This window comes from Toxotes jaculatrix, chromosome 5, assembly GCF_017976425.1.
Source record: "Toxotes jaculatrix isolate fToxJac2 chromosome 5, fToxJac2.pri, whole genome shotgun sequence".
Taxonomy (NCBI): domain Eukaryota; kingdom Metazoa; phylum Chordata; class Actinopteri; family Toxotidae; genus Toxotes; species Toxotes jaculatrix.
In genome coordinates, this window is record NC_054398.1 from 8,131,160 (window position 1) to 8,151,760 (window position 20,601).

The following is a 20,601-nucleotide window of genomic DNA, read 5'->3' on the forward strand; positions in this document are numbered from 1 at the left end:
AAGTCTTTTGGAGGAAAGTTATAAGATGTACAGGAAGTCCGCCATTTTGGAAAAATCCCACCATTCTGTTTCGCACAGCTTGTACTTTAACAAACTCGTCCTAGGAGAATGGTCCAATCATCCTGTGAATTGCTCTGTTTGACTTAAGACCTTCATGACTAAAAGTTGTGAAAATCTTTGGTCTGGGTTACACGGTCTGGCTGTGGCGCCGCCACAAATTTGACCCTTCGCCAACACACAGGAAATGGACATATTTGTGCCTGTATCTCCCACATACTTCATTCAATGTGGATCAAACTTTACAGTCATGTTGATCATGTGATTCATAACAGATTGACGTACTGACATCATGATACACAAATAGCACCAACTACTGGGAATAGGAAATATGTGTATTTTTCATGTAGTTCACTGGATGTAGTTCACTCGCTCCTTTTACTCAGAGCCATAAATGTCTGTTTATGTCAGTGTGCCATGTGAGCTATATAATGGAAATACATACATTCTACATAGATATGTTAACATGGAGTTGTTATGACAAGCTGTGTAGATTTAGGATTTTGTGTGGATCTTACATCATCAATCTATTAGCAGGGCACTGCAGGGAATTGAACCCCACCCTAGTGTACTAGGTGTACCATAACCAGTGCCTTTTGCTTTTTGAAGTGATGTAAAGGTAAAGCAAAACCTATATTTCAACAGCATTTCTTAAATATTGTTATCAACATATCTAGTTAGAATGAGATATTGCATTCATGAAAATGCTGTTGTAATGTAGGAAAGAAAACCTTACTTTGAATAATCTATAGGACATATATGTAGGTATTACTGCAATAGAATCAAAGCATGGATTTAAGACATAATCTATAATGTATTATGTATTTTTGCATTACGTCTGTGGGTAAGTGGTGATGTACATGATTGTATATGATTTGAAATAGTTCTTAATTGTTGAGAAAGTAGAGAAAGCAAAGGATTTGGACATGTAAAGAGCACACAAACACAGAGCTCTGTTGTGTTCCAGCAATAAAAACACAGTACATATAAAAATATAAGTCAGAAAAACAGGTAAAAAAAGACTGCCGCATATCTCTGTTCTGCATCATATCTCAACTACACCAAAGGTAGAACTGTTTAGATGTGTTTTAATAACACCTGTGTACATCAACAAGCCACAACCATTGTAAAATTGCTTTTAATCACTAAAACATTCTCAACCTCCATCCACAAGCTCTAACCAACATTAAGGTGATTTACAAATAACACACTGTCCATCAAACCAAATTACATGTTTTATCTGCACAGATAATTCATCTTACAATGCAGATCAACATTTGTACTGCCAAAATAAACCCCATCTAAACAAAAACCAACACACTTTACAAATTATAAAAAGCTTTAACTATTACCAAATCATCCACATAGCAAAAACATCTACCTAAACTCACCTTGTTGTTTTATTCATACTTTGGCAGAATTCCCAAAACAAAAGGGGGTGTGGCCACAGACATCATTCATCAATCATAAGACACCACTGAACCAAACAACTAGTCCCACTCAACTAAAGTCCCACCTCCCTACATTTAATCATGAAATGTGTATGGTTAAAATACAAATGATACAATGCTTGGAAAAACAATGTCTAACTTTTAACAACAGGCTCCATTAACCTGCTTCATCAACATCTCTCAAACTCAACACTGACTGCGTGAGTTATCCTCTGACAAACTTCATGATACTTTTTCTTAACATGTGCAACTTTCTTGTAACCACATTACACATGTAGTCACATGAACACAACTCACACAAAGTACAAATGTCCATTAAAGTTAAGTTTTTCATATATATATCCACAAATACCAGGATATATTGAACCAAGGACATCCTGGTATTCTTAACATATGTGGGTGAAAATAACACCATTGAAATGCCTACACAAACTCTAAACAACACTAAAGTAATTTTCAAATAACACACTGTCCATTGAACCAAATTACATGTTTGCTCTGCACAGATAATCAGGATGACCTTCACACTCTCAACTCATTTATATGCCCATATGATGATACACTCATATCGCCCCCTGCTGGGAGGGGGCCATGTCTTTTCTGTTGCTGTATACTGCTGTGCTTCTCTGGGGAGAAGAGCAGGAGAGAGGAGAGGACATAGGAGGACTCTTGTGTGTGGCTGCGTAGCTGAGCTGGCTGCGACTCCTGCAGCTCACAAGGGGTGCGAGGGCCCGCCCATCGCTGCTTGCAGCTTTAATTTATATAAATTTTTTAATGTAAAGATTAGCATTTTAGCTCAATAGATTCCTGGTCATGTGACCTAATGACTCAAAATCAGTGCAGGATCATAGTACTACACTGGCTGGTTGAGATACACCTTTTTTTTTATTCCATTTTAACATTCCTGATATTTTAAATATTTTTTTATGTAAATATTAGCATTTTAGCACAATAGATTCCTGGTCATGTGACCTAATGACTCAAAATCAGTGCAGGATCATAGTACTACACTGGCTGGTTCAGATACACCTTTTTTTAAAATTACTTTTTAACACTCCTGATCCTCAATTTTTCAATAGCCTCTAGGTCATGTGACATAATGATTCAAAACCCGTACAGGATCGCAATGACACGTCTCTTTATTGCCTTTCAATAACCCACATTTTATTTTGAAAACCGGAAGTTGGTCCACGCCGTAGCAACCGCATCTGTCTATTTACTGTAAAGTCTGTAACACGGGAGCACTTGAAATGCTGGAGCGGCTAGCTTGACTTTGCAAAAAGGAGAGACGGCTGGCTTGGCCGCAGTGTATTTTGGGTTACTGTTGTCAAGCGTAAACTCAATAATCGATTGTTAATCGAATCGAGACCTCAATAATCGTAATCTAATCGAATCAGGAAATTGGACCGGTTAACCACCCCTAATAAGTACTTATAATATGGAAAAACTTCTGAAGCCTTTAGCAGTACAATTACATAGTATTTAACACCAAAAAAGAAAAGCTTAGAGAGATTACAACAAATATAATTTTATGTGAAGGATTTGGTTTTTTTTTGTTACCCATTTTGAAAATATTAATCATTTTGTAAGCACTTGTGTGGGTTCTAAATAAGAGCAGGTAACCCACTTAGTGACTGCATAAATGTATATTCACATCTCTGTAGTCGCCCATGTGCCATATTTGCCCCTGGGGACGAATTTAGTGGCCACAAGGGAAGGGAAGGGAAGGGAAGGGAAGGGAAGGGAAGGGAAGGGAAGGGAAGGGAAGGGACCCCCACTCATAGCATTCACTTATCTCCAACAGTGACATCCCATGAGGACTCTGCTGAGAATAAAAACACAACAGCCAGTGGTGGTAACATTCCCTGACATTGGTGTCTAGTGGCGAGGTGCCTGGTGCCTGATGATACCTCTCCTCTCCCTTGTGCTCTCTGTCAGCACTCGGACTGCCTGCTGCTAAACAGAGCAGTTTAACAACCCTCCCAGCATCCTTCCTCGCTAAATGATTCAAATGCTTTGGCACTTCAAAGTGGAACCAAATGTTCCATTTCAACAGATCCCTTGAAGGAGACTTTGCCGCTAATGACACATGGGGAGGTGGGATGGTGGGCTCTGAGGCCCACAAGCATACTGCACCACGTGAAAAAGAAACAGGAGAAACAGAGGGAGGGACGGGGTGAGGGTAAAGGAACTGCTGTAGAAATCCTAGCAAAATTTTGGAAAACTACTTGGGCGATTTTGATACAGCTCACAGTATTTATCAATATAACCTGTTCTAACATGGACTGTAACAATTCAGAAAGCCTTCAGCAAATGACTAACAGAAGTTCATTTCAAGCTTAATGAAATTTTAAAGTTCAACAGCTTATTACCATACAGTGCTCCTACTAGCATATATTACATCTGAACTCTGTCTGTATAACCATGGCCCTCCTTGTTTTCAGAATTTTTAAAGGGGATTTACATTAAATACATTTTCAAGACTCTATTTAGTTGTGGGAATGGAAAATCTAAATATTAACAAATAGTACCCTGAAAAGGAATACAATGTGATAAAGCTAACAAAATTAAGAGGTGCATAGTTTTAATGTCTGAATCAGCCATTTACTCTGAAATCCTCACTACAGATTATTCAGTCAAATCAATGTATTTTATTGATATTTCATCTGGGTTTTGTTTATGCAGCTCAAGTGGCGCTGATGAAAATTACCACATTGTAATAACAAATGGGCAAGTTCAAGCAATTATCTACCACAGCTGAAATGGCATAAAACCCACATGTTATGTGTTTGGTATGCATGGTGTGCATTGATCTGAAAGGCATGAATGGTTTAATTATTATTGTTGTTCTGCACTCCTGCAGCCATCGTACTACTGTACTGAGTTCCTGCTCCTCTGCTGTTGGCAAACATACCCCATAATGCTCATACAATGCAAGCGAGATGATGTTAAGCATCCCCCTCAGACATCTAATATTATTTATATTTATTTTAGCATGGACAGATACATTAGAATAAAATATTCAATGAAGGCAATTTGCAATTCTCCATAGATACGGCCCAAGTAATTAACTGAGCCATAAAGGTTACACAATGCCACTGAACACCTTAGCAGCCTGGCCATAGAGACATTTGAAGATAGGTTCACCTTTGGCCAACTTAATGAAGTTATTAAAACTTAGATTTAATTTCTTTAGAACATGGAAAAAGTTGTTATTAAAGCTATTATTCAGTGAATGAACTCCCCCTGTATTCTCTCTCCTAGACTCGCGATGCTTTGGGAAAGTTTGTGAAGAAAGCCATCGTGCATTACAGGGATGACCTGGATCTGCAGAACCTGATGGATTACATCCAGAAAGAGGTGCTCTGGCCAATTCCACTTACCTAGACTGTATGTGCTTGTGTCTGTGGCTATCCACATTACAGAAGTCTTCAAATTGATCCCAGCTAGTGGTTTATTGAATATGTCTGAGCACTAAAACGGAGAAACCACAGCCAGTGACCACAGAGCTGTATGGCTTATGTTTGTTATTTTGGCCTTGCTGAGAGTTTTCCACATGAGAGGCTGCATGTAAACATACAATTCTTTTACTCTGTGAGCAACCCCCCCTCATGTGATATCCCTCTCCCATCTGCACACACTGACATACTTGTGAGCCTGGGATTACCCATGGGAGAAGCCCAGACTGGCAGAATGTACAGTGCACTGCAAGATCATATTTCTAAATATATACCTGTGCTGTGTTCTCCTCTCTCCCTTTCTCTTCACTCAGTTCAAGTGTTGTGGGTGGAACAACTACACAGACTGGTCTTGGAACCTGTACTTTAATTGTACACATACGAACCCCAGCTCCGAGCGCTGTTCTGTACCTTATTCCTGCTGTACTCCTGTTCCTGGAGAGGTGTGTTCTCTTTTTTTTTCTTTAAATATAAAAAAACTCAAATCATAACAAACAATTTACAATCGCCCCATGTAAAAATATAAAGCAAACTGCAATCAGACCAATCAGAGCTTAGCAAGCAGTGTTGAGGCTGAGGATATCATCTTCCTACATAAGCTGGCTAGCATGATATAAAAAATAGCAACAGAAAAACGGGGGCAACTGTGAATGATATCAACGCAGCTGCACGAGTTAATCTGTTGACTAAATCAACACATTTACTTTGATTAGTGTGAAAAATGTTTGATTTGCTAACGTGAACACTGTGTCAGCCAGAATGAATGAAGTGAAACAACATGGCAACCTCAGTTTCCTGACCGTCTTGCTAGACGAGTGTTACATAGGCAGGTCTGTATTCCTGTGTCACATATTCAGGTGTTACAACACCCCAACTCTTCACACGCCAACTGACTGCAGTTAATTAGAAGCGATGCGAGAAAACAAATATTCTAAAAGCACTTGAATCCAAACAATCTACTGTATACATACGGCATACCAGAGAGTATGTGATCTGTGGATGGTGAGATGCAGCCGAAGTTTATTGAAAGTGACGAAGAGTATTTGCATTATTGTAACTGATACACAAGTGTATCAAAAACTGCTTACGCCGTTTATTTTTTTGCCTGGAGGTAACACTGAAACATCTTCATCTGCAGATATAAACTGCTGCTGGTATTACTTTCCTTTCCTCTGGGTGGGGTAGGCTACCTCGCATAGAACCGGTGCGATAATAACCCACCAGTTGCTCACTTGGGAATAATCTACAGATTACATTAGAAACTGGTGTGTGATTTTTAGTGTGTTATTAAGCAATTGGCCTGCTCCATGAGGTGGGTTTCAGTCTTAAAAAAAAAAAGTTCAGAATGGGCAGCAGATCAGTGGAAAAGCCTCTAAAATCAAGCATCAACAACAAAGAGTGACCGTGGTCACAAGCTAAAGCTAGCAAACTGGGCTCTGACCTATACAGCTATATAGCCTACCGTAAATTCCGGACTATTGAGTGCACCTGAATATAAGCCGCTCCCACTAAATTTTAAAAGAAAAGAAAATTGTATATATATGTAGGCCGCACTTGACTATAAGCCACAGGTGTCTACGTTGTAACATGGGATTTTTTAAAAACTTTTAATTAAATAAAATTTTCTTTTTCCTAACAGTGCCTGTAACACGGCAGTAACACGGCTGGTTAAAAAAAAATTAAAAAGTCAGAAAAGTCGTTGATGCTATCTTCCTCTCACTCCTGCGCAGTAAAACCACTATAGTCGTCGTCTTCAGTGTCGGAATTGAAGTCTGTACATGCATAAAAAATTAAAAGTGTGCATATAAGGATGCATGCTAACACACAAGTAGTATATGTTAAAAAAATGTACTCATACATGCATGAGTACTCACATTCTTACTCCCACAAAGACACATGGAGGATGCCCTATCCCTAACCCTCTGAACAGACACAGCAGCGCAGCTCGCAAGCCACCACTGACAATTTTTTCTAATCTGTGTGAAGACAGAAGACTAAAGAGTCCATGCAGATCCATCAAACTAATATTGATTTTACATCATACAACACAGAAGAGATCACAGGAATCTTTTTGTACGTGTGGGGGGAAAAAAGTCAAGTAATTAAACACTAATAGAGCTGAAGCAGTGCTGCAACCTGCTGTTCAAAGCCTGCAACTGCACAGCTATTTCAAGGGCTGAGTAGTCTTCCTTGTCACATCAAATGGATGTTTGTATCGCTCTCTTGTCATTTCCCTTCTTTAATCCCAAGTCTCTGTAGTTACCATGCTTCGACAAAACTCTCCCTCAGCTGTCACACTGGTTAATATCTTTTTCAATGTTAAATAAGACGAGAGATGCGAAACAGCAGCCTGCGAGAGCTTTCCCAGTGCTCCAGGTTTATGTGGTAGTCAAGGTAATCGTTAAAACTATCACATTCTGTGTGTCTCTGTCAATCTGTCACACAGGTCGTGATTAACACTATGTGTGGTTTTGGGGTTCAAACCCAGAACTACTTGGAGGCAAACAAGTCAATCTACCCAGTAGGCTGTGCAGACAGGGCGGTGATGTGGATCGAGTCTCATCTGTTGCTGGTGGGGGCTCTCGCCCTGGGACTGGCCTTGCCTCAGGTAACTGTCAAATGTGCCTTCTCTTAATGCTAGTTGAGCAGTAACTGGAAACAGTCCTTTGCCGTTGGTAACCTCAGACAATTCTGGGCAGAGATCACTCTAATCTTGTCTTAAATAAGCTCTCTCTCTCTCACTCACTCACACGTCAATGAAAGCAACAACTGGAGGTGTACCAGATTGAGCGTGTAGCAATCAACATATTGACGGTTCCTGCTACCTCAAAGGCAGACTCACATGGTGCACTTGGACACGGCTGCGAAACAGTCCGAGCAGCACTTCATCAATCAGGACCCTGCACCTTTACTCAAGTAACACATATATCCTCCTGAGACTCGGCAATTCATTTTTGTCCTCGGTGGGGGACATGAGTCTGAGACCCCTAGGTCAAAATATCATTTATAGAATCTATCTCAATCGTACTGTCCTTTTAAGTGGACATCCTGGGCTTTCTTGAGATGCCTCAGTTGTGGGGTTGTGGCAAACACAGCAAATGCACTGTCCTTTCAAAGTGGTGGGAATTCCAACATCCACATTTTATGGCAACAAGAGAGATAAGTCATTGATTTTTTGCAGATATCATGTTTCTGTTGCTAAAAAACGATTTTTTTCTTGAATATCAAAGTCTTGACTTTAATTTAGTAAAATTTTTTTAAAGGCACAATAATTTTAACCTGCCCCCCTCCTCTCGCGGTGCTGCCTTTTATACACGTCCTCGTCAGGCCACGCGGCCTGTAAAAGCCCGCCCCCCTCCTCTGTCGTGGTGCTGCCCGTGCCCCCACTGGGAGAGAACTGATTTCAAAAATAGGAGGGTTATACTTAGGCAGCAATAACTAGGCACAATGGGATAATGAAATTTTAACTGCACATTATTCATTTATTACACCGTGCTAGATCGAAAGCGCAGATTAATGTGCAACCGAGGTAGAAGTCTGTGTGTGATAATGTTAGATTATGTGTCTGAGAAAGGAAGATACTGACAATTTCCTCCTATTCACTGAGCACCGTTGCTCAAAGCACCTCAAATCCCAAAGCATTAAGTAATGCTAATAATTCAAGTCAATATGTTAGATTGGCCTTGAAATCACATTAGCACTTATCACGGGCTGTCTCGAAATAATTAACCCGCTTACTTATCAAAATGATTCAGGTACTGTCACACTGCATTCTCATGCAGCATGTGCCTTTGTAACTGGATCTTTAGTGTGATCTATCTCGCTCTCCTATCTGCCTGATTGGGTCCCCGATGATTCTGCTGAGAGGGAAGCATGTGAATTACCCATGAGCTCTGTCAAAACAATTGCATTAAGATTCCAGTTGCTTTGATGTGCAGTAAATCTGATGATGAAGTTCTGATGAAGTTTTTTCTTTTTTTGTCTGGCACATCCTCGCTAATCAAACACATAAAATTACTAGATTTGTCTGCATAAAAAAACAGATTTAAATCAAACTGTTAATTATTGAAAAGCTCAGTTAAAAGCTGTGTTTGCCACAGAACGAGTGTGCTCTTGCTGTGTGAAACACTTTGTGATCAGCTCTACAGGGAGTGATAGGTACAGAAGTATTATCCTGTAATTTACTGTATAATATGATGCAATTATTTCAAGTGACTCTATTCAAATCTAATTTCGAAACGTTTCCTCCTGGTGCCAAATGAGCATTGTGACTCCCTTCCGAGGGACTTTGAGATGCTCAGAACAGACTGTACAGTTCTCGGGAGTCTGTTCTGTAATCTAAAATGGCTGCTGCTGTCCTCTAGATTGCAGGGATCGTGTTGTCCCAGATCCTGATCTCTCAGATCCAAGATGAGATTACCTCAGTGTTGTGAGAGCGGGCCGACGCAGGGGAAGACTTGGGAAGAGAACTTACAGTACTCTGCTCAGCTCCTCCTGACATGTGCAAGGACATCTTTTTTTTTTTACTGCTACTGTATCTCTGCAAAGTTTGAGTACATTTCTTATTCTTAAAGTGCTGTTGCCCTCAGGCATGCAAGTGTGGTGCACTTTTTGTTGCTCATACAGTGATTCACATAGTGCAAGTGCAAAGTGTATATTTAGTGGTAGGCTTTTGTATTGATACTGACATGAAGATTTCCTCTCTAAGTATTTATATTTAAATGTGGCGTTTGCTAATAAAATTCATTAGAAGGAGAAAATCACAGTCATCTACTCTGATCAGAATAGTTACTTTTGCTAAAAGAATAAACTCAGACTACGTATCATACTCTAAGGCTGTTTATAGTGCAAATTGGCAACCTGTGGTTAATATTAGCCCATAACCTTGAGATATGTGCAAATTAGTTCATGTACAAAGCTTAACTGGTCAGCAATCTAAAAAAAAAATAAAGTACGGAGCTCTACATTGAAAACTAGACTGTTTGAAAAGGTTTGCGGGTTGTCTTGAAAACAGAGTAAAATTCCTGGGGGTTAGTAAACGAGTCTCCTAAAGTCAAACATCGACACATCAGATTATGATGTTACTTCGATGTGTTTTGCCTAGAAGCTGCTCTGCGCACTTTGCAATCGTTCTAGACATGAAGAGCCAGGGCTCTCTGCATGAGACGATCAGTCAGAGGGGAGTTCGGCCTCACAGCATCACGCTCCACCAGAAGACATCTAGGGGAATTCAGCAGAACACAAGACGTTACATACAAATGAACACAGATTCTAAGACACTACAAGCTCAGAGGCTAACCTGATCAATAATGAAAGTGTAACACAGTGTACAGACAAGGGATGTCGGTTACATAATGGGTGTATTCAGCTTGTGTTCTGCGTGCACATGGAAAGGCAGCGGCTAAAGAAAGCCGGAGTGGGAAGCAGCTTCAACTATACAGCATCATGATGAAATCCAGTGGTTAAAATAGTGCAAGATCTTTCTTTTTTCCCCTGTATCCTCTCAGCTGGTTCTCACATGAAAACATGGACAGCAAAGATGTACAGAATTGACATCAGAAAAGACTGAAGACTGTTTGGCCTGTCATCCCAGTTGTGCATTACCTTCCCAGTTTCTGGTGGTGCTTATTCTCTGATTTCATGGCTGCATGAATAAGCAGTTGATTGAAGAGATCCCTCTGCAAACAACAGTGGACAAAGCCATTAGTAAGCACGAGACCGTTCCAACACTGTATGAAGTCTCTCTGCCTTTTTGTGCTTTGCTGTATGTAAACTGCTGAACCTTGGGGAACGGTTTTCTGAACACAAAAGGAGATAAAAATCCATCAGCATCCATCACTGAGATTCATTATTGATACACAGGTACAGTGTGCATTATCCGCATTCTAACACTGTGTAGAAAGGCTTTAGCTCTTAGCAGAGTGTTCTTCACCTGTGGCCTATTTTCTGTTTTACTCAAGAACACACAATACAGTATGATCAGTGATGTACAAAGACAGGCTAAGAGCTTTTCAAAGGTGCATAAGAGAGGCTATGGTTGTGTTTACCACATTTCTGTGGACATTACCTGAGCATCACTGCCACCAATTTCTACTATGCGGTAGCGTAAAGGGTACAGGAGCTCCACAGTTCCGCCATAGTTGCCCCGGTCATACTCCATCATCGCCTGACACATGGGTACACCTATGGTCCCAGCCAGCTGAAGTTGGTGATTGTCCCCTGGCTCCCTGTGAAGAAAAGTAGTGGTTTAAAAAAACACGAAAAGACATTTCTTGGCACAGCTGGAATTTAGCGCTCAGGGAAGAACGCTTTTTGGGTTGTATGTTTGTGGAGGAATAAATCTTTGATTGCAAGAATGAAACACTTATTTTTGTACGACTGGAAGACTTGTCTTTGTACTTTTATATACACCTCACCAAACTGTTTATCCGGATAGAGCAGACACAAAGGGTGATATTTACTGAGGATTTGTATCTCTTTTACAGGCGCTAAAAAGTCAAATTGCACAAAACAGCACAGATGAAAATTTCATGTTTGGCCTCATGCAATATGTATTTTAAGGCATTCCAGTTCAAAATATGGGAGGAGGGAATAAAAATTCATACAAACAGCTGGTGCACCTGATATATTGCTGCTGATTGACCACTGCGGCAGAGGAAACTGCATCTCAGATTTAACATCCAAGAAACTTGTTTTGTCAGATGTGCAAGGTGGGTGAGAAACTAAAGCCAGGTCGAAACAGGGAGTGAGTGAGAGAAGCAAACAAAAACTGCATTTCAAAGTGACTTTACTCAGCTCTACACAACATCACAAGACAAGAAGAGCAGCAATCCAACAACCTGTTATTTTTCACGTAATTTTACCTTCCTGTTTTCCTGCAGTGGCCTCCTGCTTGAATATGTGGTTTTCCCAACCTTTAATGGCTCATGTTGTTAATGTTGAATATATTTTTAATTAATTCAAAAATTTAGTTTGTAGTTCTTTCTGGAAAACATTCATGTGGTTTCTTATATTTTGAGTTAAATTATTCAGAGAGAATTTAAACAACAAGGACTTCTTTACAGACAATACAAACATGGGCCTTGCTAGTAGTTCCACTTCAAGGGTCAAACATTAGCCTCCTGTCCTTTTCATAGAGGAAATTTAATAAAATGAAAGCTATGAATGATGCTACTATGTAATCCCTTTCATTGGGGAAAAAAAAAAGATCATGTAAAATTATGAAAATCATCTAAATCTACAGAAAAGCTCCAAGTTGGTTTATTTATACAGACTGACAAGGGTTTTAGAGCCTTACTCAACTGAACTGTGAATGGCATGAATATGTTCCCTTCACTGTGGGGCCAGAGATTCCATACCATTGTGAGGCTTCCTTGGATTAGCTAATGCTTAGAGTCACTGCCTTTGGCTGTAAAATTACACAAAATATGGATTATGTAAAACTGCGCAATGCTTCCAAACCAGGGTAATGAAAGTGACACGGTATGAATGAGTGATGGAATTAAATAAATGCAAAGCTCAAACATGTCTGTATCTTGCCATAGGTTTCCAAGTAGGGCTGAGCTGAGGAAAACAAATTCTGTTACTCAGGAATTGACTTTAAAGAGCTGCACCCCCCCTGTCCACCCACCCCCTCCCCAAAGGTGCATTATTCCCCAACTCTTTAGACTTGAGTTAAATTATGTAACAGTGAAAAATATGAGAATTTAAAGCACTGGTTTTAAATGGCAGCTTTTCTGTGGGCTGTGTGCCGGACAAAATGGAGAGTACAAGCTGTCCATGGTCAGCATGCCAGAACACATTATAACCACAAAACTCCACAGAGGCAGCAGCTGCTCGTACAACATCTGCTACAGAGGGAAGACCCTGGTCTCTGAGATGGACTGCAGCTCTTAATTCTCTTTCTGACTGCATCCGCTCTCTATCTCGCCATCCTACGCTCAGCCTTGTTTCTGTCTCCGTTTTACATAAGGCCTGGGTGGCTCTTATGTAAGGCTTGCAGAGCGTCGAGGTGTGCTGTGAAAAGAAGAAATGGTGCGGAACTTACTTGGCCAATTCCTGGAGGCCTTCCACCAGACGCCGGGAAGTCTCGCTCTCTTTAGCTCCCAGCGACACCATGAGGAAGTGGAAGTCGTTAAATAAGGTCACATGATCGTCGGTGTGCGGCTGTGTCACCTGGAGCAGCTCCCGCCAACGATCCTTCACGCACACACCTGAAACATGCACCAACACAAAGGCACAAATGAAGGCTGCATAAAGGGTCTGAATTTATGTCAGCTGGTCGTTTAGCCTGCATTTGAACAAAGTAAAAAAGAAAATACGGTCAGAGGTTCCTCTAATTACCCACACTTCTAACACAGTACCTAGAGTTTCAGATTAATGAGGTATGATAACTGGGATTATCTCACCTCATTAGCAGTTTCACTGAAGACCATACTATTTTAAATCATCTTAAATCAGATGTTGCAGTTGCCCTTCAGGCCATTAGCAACATGTTAACAAATGCTGCAGAGGTTTTGCCTGGTCAATTAGTGTCATTCTGAATACTCCTTATTCAGAAACAACATCATTTCCTGAATTCTCAAAATCTGATCTGTACTGTTCCAAGATATTGTGTGGGAAGAACAGAATTCCCCTCCCAGTTTCCTTAATGCAATCTCTTTAATGTGAATCCCCATATTAGTCTGCATCTTACCCTCCATTTCCAGTCTGCAGAGCATTGAACAGGCATCTACAATGTCCAACATGGATCCTGAGGCTTTACAACGTCTGAATATCTTTGGGAAACAGGGCACATTTCACTGTTCACCTGCAACACTGAAGAAATAACATACAGCCGCCTCCACACAACGACATTTTTCAGAGAAATACAGTTCTGAAAAAGATGTGTTTATGTCTTGCTGGAGTCCCCTGACATGAGCAGTTAAACATTCATGAATATCATCTAACTTGATGTAAGAATTTCTGTTGTGTTCAAACTCGTGGCAGTCCTGAGTAACATTATGACATGTTTTTGTAAAGGGACAGTCCATCAAAGGGCTTTACTTTCAAATTGTCTCTCCTATTTTTAGAGCGAATAAAAAAATAATCAGCTCTGGCAGTTGACACTAAAATGGGCACTGGGTTTCCTACGCTCTCACATCTGCACATGGATCTGACTTCCATTTGTTCACACTTGCCCTCTGGACTCACAAGAAGCACAACACATTGCTTTTAGTCTGCATCCCCTGTGTACTGGTGCAAGCATGACTCTTGAAAAAACTCAAGGCTATACTAAGACAGATATACTAATAAATTTTTAATGTAAAGGCCCCACACAAACCAACCTGAGAATCATATATCTGAAGAGCGGCTTCGTATTGTCCCTGCGGAGGAGGGAGAGGAGGTGAGAAAGACGATTCTGAATAACTTCAGACTTAGAGATAAGCGAGGTTGATAGATTGTGTTTCACTGATGCAAACTCAAATTAATCTCCCAGTATAATCAACTCCCGACTTCAAATTGCCCAGGGGAAAGGATATCATAAATACAAGTTCCACAAACACTCCTACTGCCAACTATTTGCTTGACTGAGCAAACTCATTATAATCTTTACCTTCTCGATGAAGTATAGAGCCCAGTGCCAATAGTTGTGACTGGCCAGGACATCAGATACCTGGAATTAAATAATGCATATTTCAAATATTTTTCCTAGGGCTATTTCAATTTGTAATTTAACTCAGTGGACTCTGACAGAACTGTACAAGGTTACTGAGATGTGGCTCATCATTAAAAAACAAAAAAAACAAAAACACTCCTAAGGATTTGTACCTGCCAGTCTTTCTCTCTGCTCTCCATAAACTTCAAACCTTTGTCCACCTCTGCCTTCATCTCGTAAACATGGGCTACAGAGTGGACAGACCAGGCGTCATCTGGTGCCTGAGTGAGGCCCTGCACAAGTGAATTTAACAGTCTGAAGAAAAGTAGAAGGAATACAGACGCAGAAATATACTTTTTGCTGCACAAGAGTAAAATGACAATTCCACAATAATGCCGTGCTTAACCCTCAGATCTTATCTTTCATTTTGTCTATGATGTTTCTCAATCTTTTTTCAAGTGACCCTCATGTCACAGCTACTTTGTAAGCATCCGCATTCAGTGGTAAAGAGTCAGGGTGGCTGAGGTTTGGATGAGCTGCTTATTATTGGTCTTCCACAGCAAATTACTTGCTGAATTGAACAGACGCACTAAGTGCAGGCACAGACTGCCTGGACCACCTGGCCACAATAATGGCAACAGAATAACAGAAAAGAAAATCTCACCTCCATGGCTACTTTCTCAGCCTGGTCATAGTAGCGAGTCTCCAGGAGACCAAAGGAATACATTCCTTTCAGGTATCTGAGAGCACAAGTGCACAAAAAAAAAATGTTTACAAAAAATACATTACAAAATACAAGGACAGAACTTCTAGTCCCCAGTTCAGTTTGTGATGGATTTGTTAGGCCTTCTATGAAGACGTAAAGCAGACACTGGTTTTGTGAACACGCCTCAAGCAATAACAATAACAGCTTTTTTGCTCATTTGTCAAACATTTTAGCTACCTACACTGTTCATATATCAATACGTGTCTAATTTTATGTGTTTTAATTAAATCTGCACATTTAATAGCTAATCCTGAAAAACATGACTTTTAAAACGCGCAATGACAGATTTTAGGGGGGCAGCAGAAAGATGAGAAGATGAGAACACAACACTGACATATCATCGCCTTTTAACTTGTTAGCAAAACAGCAAACAGTTGCCTATTGACATATGCAGCAGTTCCAGAGCAACATTATTATTCATTTGGAGTCGTGTTTGTGCACACCTGGTGAGTCCAATATCCACTCCTCTTAGCTCTGTTTCTGGTCTGTACCAACTCGTGAGGGAAATATCTGGCTCTTTACCTGCTAGAATACTTCACTATGTTCACCAGCTAGTTGCCAAATGTGGCTTTGTGATGGTGGTTGGTACTAAGCAGGTACTGTAACAGTTTAGATGCTCCCATGATAGCTGATGTCCTAAGTTGCTCACTGGTCACAAGTACATGTGATTTATATACTGCATGTATTAAATCCTCACTCAGTGAGAGTGTTTTAAAGGCCCTTTTCACTTTCATTACATTTATAACTCAGCTAACTGAGCTCACTGCGTTTTCATATGATTTTGAAGTTACCCCAGATTCTTTTCTAGATGTATGTGCCGTCTTTTGTACCTGTACAAAGGTGTATGTGGCTTCCAGTGAGGCAGCACCCTTGCCACAGAGTCCCTCATGTGGGTTTGGGCTCCCATGTAGAAATAGGCGTCATGGGAAAACTTGAGTGCCAGCATATCCGTGGGGTGATCAACCAGAATGTCTTCCCATACTTCAGAGGCCCTGGGAAAATTTCTACAAGAGATGTGAATCATTGTTAAAGACAGGCCTATATCTGTGAAGTTAAACAGAACAAATGTGCTACGAGAATCACAGAGACGTCAATATACTTTGTGCTGAATGGAGGGAATTAAGAGGCCCTTGAAAAATATCAAGTACCCTCCAAGACAAAACTGAGAAACAAAATGTCTTTGCAATATTATCATATATCCTATTATGCCACAGGGAAATAAGACACTGCAGATAAAATACAAATATTACTTTCTGGACTGTGACTGAAATTTACAGAAGGGTCTTTGGCACACAATGTAAATCTGGATCTAAAGCATGTGAATTCATCCAACACAGAGACAAAGAAGAACTCGCTGATGAAAGAATATCACTTCACAGATAAAACACATTCCTGTTGTTTTCTGTGGTGCAGAAATATGTCATTCTTTCAAAGGCAACCTATTTCCTCTGGCATGGTAGTAAACAAAACTCATCTGTTCTCTGTTGAGGTCTAATGCTGATTGACCACAGTGTAGGCCTGACTTCAACACAACACTGAATCGCAGGAAACTTCTCTCTTTTGGAGAAATGACTAATATAATGGGGGAATTAATTAAATATATTTCATATTGAAGCCACTTACATGTAGAATTTTCATGTGATTATAAAATCTTCTAAAAGTTCACCAGACAGAGTATTTGGTGTTCTGCACAAACGGTTTGATTTTCGGCTCATCAGACCAGATAATCTTTTCCCTCATGCTCAGAGTCCTTTAAATGCTGTCTGCCAAACTGAAAGTGGCCACTCTCTGGCCACTCTACCATAAAGACCTGATAAATGAAGTGCTGCAGAGATGGTCATATTCCCAGCAGGTTCTCCAATCTCTGAAGAGGACTTCTGAAGCTCTGTTAGAGAGAGTGCTGGGTCCCTCAGTTTGGCTCCAGGAAAAGTCCTGGTGGTTCTTCCATTTCATGATTATTACAGTGACTGTGCTCCTGGGAACACTCACAGCTTTAGAAATGGTCCTATACCCTTACACTGACCTATGGTTAGCCACAACTTTATCACAAAAGTCTACAGAAAGTTCCTTGGCTTGGTTTTTGCCCTACAATGCAGTGTGACCTTTTTACACAGGTGTGTGTGCCTTTCTAAACTATGTCCAATCAATTCAGTTTGACATAGGTGGACAAGTTCTAGACATATCTCAAGGTTATTGACTGTAGACTGATTGGCAAAAATTGCAGTTTTGCAAGTGTGCAAAAAGTGAAGGGGTCTCAATACTTTCAGAAGCCACTGTAATAGTTAATTTTTCCTACTGTATCAAGCACCATACTTGTACATATACAGTACATACTTTCTATAATTTACATACATGATAGATATTTTAGTTTGTTTGCCCATTGCCAAATTGTTAAAGTTTTCATTTCACATTCACTCAGTCATACTTTCATACGCTTTCATTTCCACAACTTTTGACTTCTTAAGATGTACAGTACAATATGAATATGAGAATATGTTTATAGGATGTTAAACTACAACTCAAGAGTGTGTGTGTGGTCTTGAGATCCCTCTTTGGGAACCACTGGTCCTTATTTGACAAAATTCTTATTCATCCCTTTGTTTTGACTGTATTTCCTGGCTCTGGATCTTACCCATGTGAGAAGAGCTCCATAGCCTTGACATGGAGCCTCTCTCTGGGAGAGATGTCCTGGCTGTTGGCCAGCTCCACTGTTCGTCTCACCGCACTGGCCAGATCCTCATTCAGCCGCAAGGAGCTTGTTGTTGCTACCAGCTCCAGTCCTGTACTGATCACATGGCCCATAACTACAGGGAAAAAAGAGAAAACTAATCAAACAGGTCTTTTCTTTTTTGGACTTTCTCACTGCAACTTAACTGCCCACATGAAACATCACATGCACTAGTAAAAGTTTTCCTTTTGAACTGAAGCAAGGCATGTACTGTAGAAGGGCCCACACAAGTATCTGAATTCATTATTTTCACTGGGCTCCTCAGTTTCTGTCCATGTTTAAAAAAAACACACACACAAAAAACAAGCAAAATTAACATTTAAGGTTTTCATCCCATGCACTTCTGCAGTTACAAAGCTACGAATGACCTCAATTTGTTTTTGTTTTTTAATGTAACCATAACACAGGAAATATTTGACAGGTCTGATCCTCAGCAGTTAAAGCAGCTTGCAAGTTCCCAGGAGAATCAATAAATGCTGAACTTGCACAACAGAAGCTTGATTGATTTACATGAACAACCAGATATTTAAAAATGCTTGATAAGAGCTCAAGCTGAACACAAATCATTGTTTAGTCTGACAAACAGGTACTGATGAACTTATGTTTCAAAGCATTAATAAGAGTCTTATGTATCAACCACTAAGCCTTTTCTTTTAATGGCAGACATTTTGACTTGTTATAGCAGGAAAAGCACAGGTGTATCTAATAACATTAACAATATCTCAGTTCCATTAATTGTCCCATTGACTCACTCCAGTGAGCTAGAATGCAAAATACTTTGCCAGGATCCTGGCACTGGTTCACTGGACTGCAGTCATTCATAATGTTATTAATAACACCTGCGCTTTTACACACACACAACACACACACACACATAAAATGTCTGCTGTCTGTAGTTGTTTAGCAGTTTTATAGGTCACCGTTCCTTCTTTTTATGTGCTTCAATGACTCAGTATGTTTAGCCCTATTATACATTGTTTAATGGCATGAAAACTTGCACAATTGCTGCTCACTCGACCTAAAACTCCCTATAAAAGGAACTGAGAGGAAATTACCTCTTATAATGCCTGTTTATGTACACTCCCAAGGTTCAGAGTCCGTTTTTAGGTTACTTCTACAGTGGACTATTTTAGCACTTTTCTTCTTCCCCTTATTTCTTAACTTTTTGTCGTCTCTTCTTATATTTTCCTCCTTCCTGCTGCCTCCTAGCCAGATTTATTCAAAAAGAGTTTCTCGTCAGGACTTACCTGGTTAAATTCAATGTTAAGTGAAACACAGGTATGACCATCAAATCTATTTACCAAAGTTGGGGTCAGCTGCCCGGATAGCAGAAATGCATCCTTCAAATCCTCCCACGGTTTCGTCATTCCTCCATTTCACATACTAGGAGCCAAAAAAAATCGTCATGTTGTCAATTGTGCGTTTTGTTTTCAGTGGCAGGTGAAATATGATGCAGACAAAAGGACAGTGTGTGTGTGTGTGTGTGGGGGGGGGGGGGGGGGGGGGGGGGTTTACCTGTGTGAGTATGGCGTCATATAGTTTGCAAGCCTCATTACTGCTGGTGGACATTTCAAGACCCTCTGCCCTCCATGCCTGTGGGAGACAGAGGTGTTAGGGTGCAGATATTCATACTGTATACAGCAATAAACTTCCGCAATCTAAATAAATAAATAAATACAGCCAGCCCTTCAGTGCTATTACGAATATCAAAATAAAACCACATATCCCGACGAATAGAAATCCCTAATTCTGACAATTATTTCCTGTAATATCATTTTAGCAAGTTTAAACCCGCTGCAATTCAAGGCTAGCTAAAGTCGGGAGGTTAACAAAGTTTAATCCCACCTATCCCACATCGCCATATTTTCTCTTTCGCTGACTATACGCTCTCGCTAATAAAACGGCAGCACATCTTCACTTCGCACCGGACAAACAGCGTAAAGTCGCCTCCTTTCTCGTGCTACTCTCTGCCAAAATCAAAAATGTGAGTTAGCTGCTCCTTCACGAAAGCCCAACACTAACCTGACAGTCCCTGAAACTTGAAGCATTCATTGTTGAGCTGCAGCTCTGGTCTTTCCCACACTGTTTGGAGCTGCGTCGAGTTCATCTGAGACACTTTGACCTCCAGTTAGTGCTGTGTGTTTCAAAATAAGTGCATGGAAAGAGCGTGTAAAATTTATTTGAGTAGAAGTAAACTTTTTCTATGTGTACGTTTGGGGTTTTTTTAAGAGTGGTGGGAGCGTCTATAATGTGAGGAGAATGAGCAAAAACAGCGCTATTAACCGGTGAGTATTATTTCCGTATTTTACTTTGTTAACAGTCCTCAGACCCTGCGCAGAGCTTTTTGGGGGGTCAAAGTGATAAGGAGTATTACTTTAATTTGTCTTGGCACCATGACAGAGCACACTTAACATTTTCCCATATGTAGCTAAGCTTTATTTACTATATAATATCAAAATCTATACACACTACCAAGTGTATGTTTCTAGACCCTTGTACTGACT

The 20,601-nt window shown here is 40.3% G+C and overlaps 2 protein-coding genes across 2 annotated transcripts in view; one reads left to right on the forward strand and one right to left on the reverse strand.

Annotated features, from left to right (window-relative positions):
- tspan33b (tetraspanin 33b) overlaps positions 1-9,463 on the forward strand; it is a 190,376-nt gene extending 180,913 nt beyond the window's left edge. The window contains exons 5-8 of the mRNA XM_041038780.1: positions 4,773-4,868; positions 5,281-5,409; positions 7,413-7,574; positions 9,331-9,463. Coding sequence (XP_040894714.1) covers positions 4,773-4,868; positions 5,281-5,409; positions 7,413-7,574; positions 9,331-9,399 — 456 coding nt within the window. The 3' untranslated portion in view covers positions 9,400-9,463. The remainder of the gene's footprint in view (positions 1-4,772; positions 4,869-5,280; positions 5,410-7,412; positions 7,575-9,330) is intronic.
- A 345-nt stretch (positions 9,464-9,808) lies between these two features.
- Positions 9,809-20,254, reverse strand: ttc38 (tetratricopeptide repeat domain 38). Its single transcript, XM_041038778.1, has 14 exons — positions 20,120-20,254; positions 19,613-19,690; positions 19,399-19,480; positions 18,002-18,173; positions 16,200-16,373; positions 15,268-15,343; positions 14,777-14,896; positions 14,562-14,621; positions 14,293-14,331; positions 13,662-13,743; positions 13,014-13,179; positions 11,034-11,193; positions 10,571-10,644; positions 9,809-10,186 (listed from the first exon to the last, which is right to left on the reverse strand). Exons 1-14 carry the CDS (start codon positions 20,147-20,149, stop codon positions 10,099-10,101), a joined length of 1,401 nt encoding a protein of 466 aa, XP_040894712.1. The 5' UTR covers positions 20,150-20,254; the 3' UTR covers positions 9,809-10,098.
- Between the last annotated feature and the right edge of the window lie 347 nt (positions 20,255-20,601).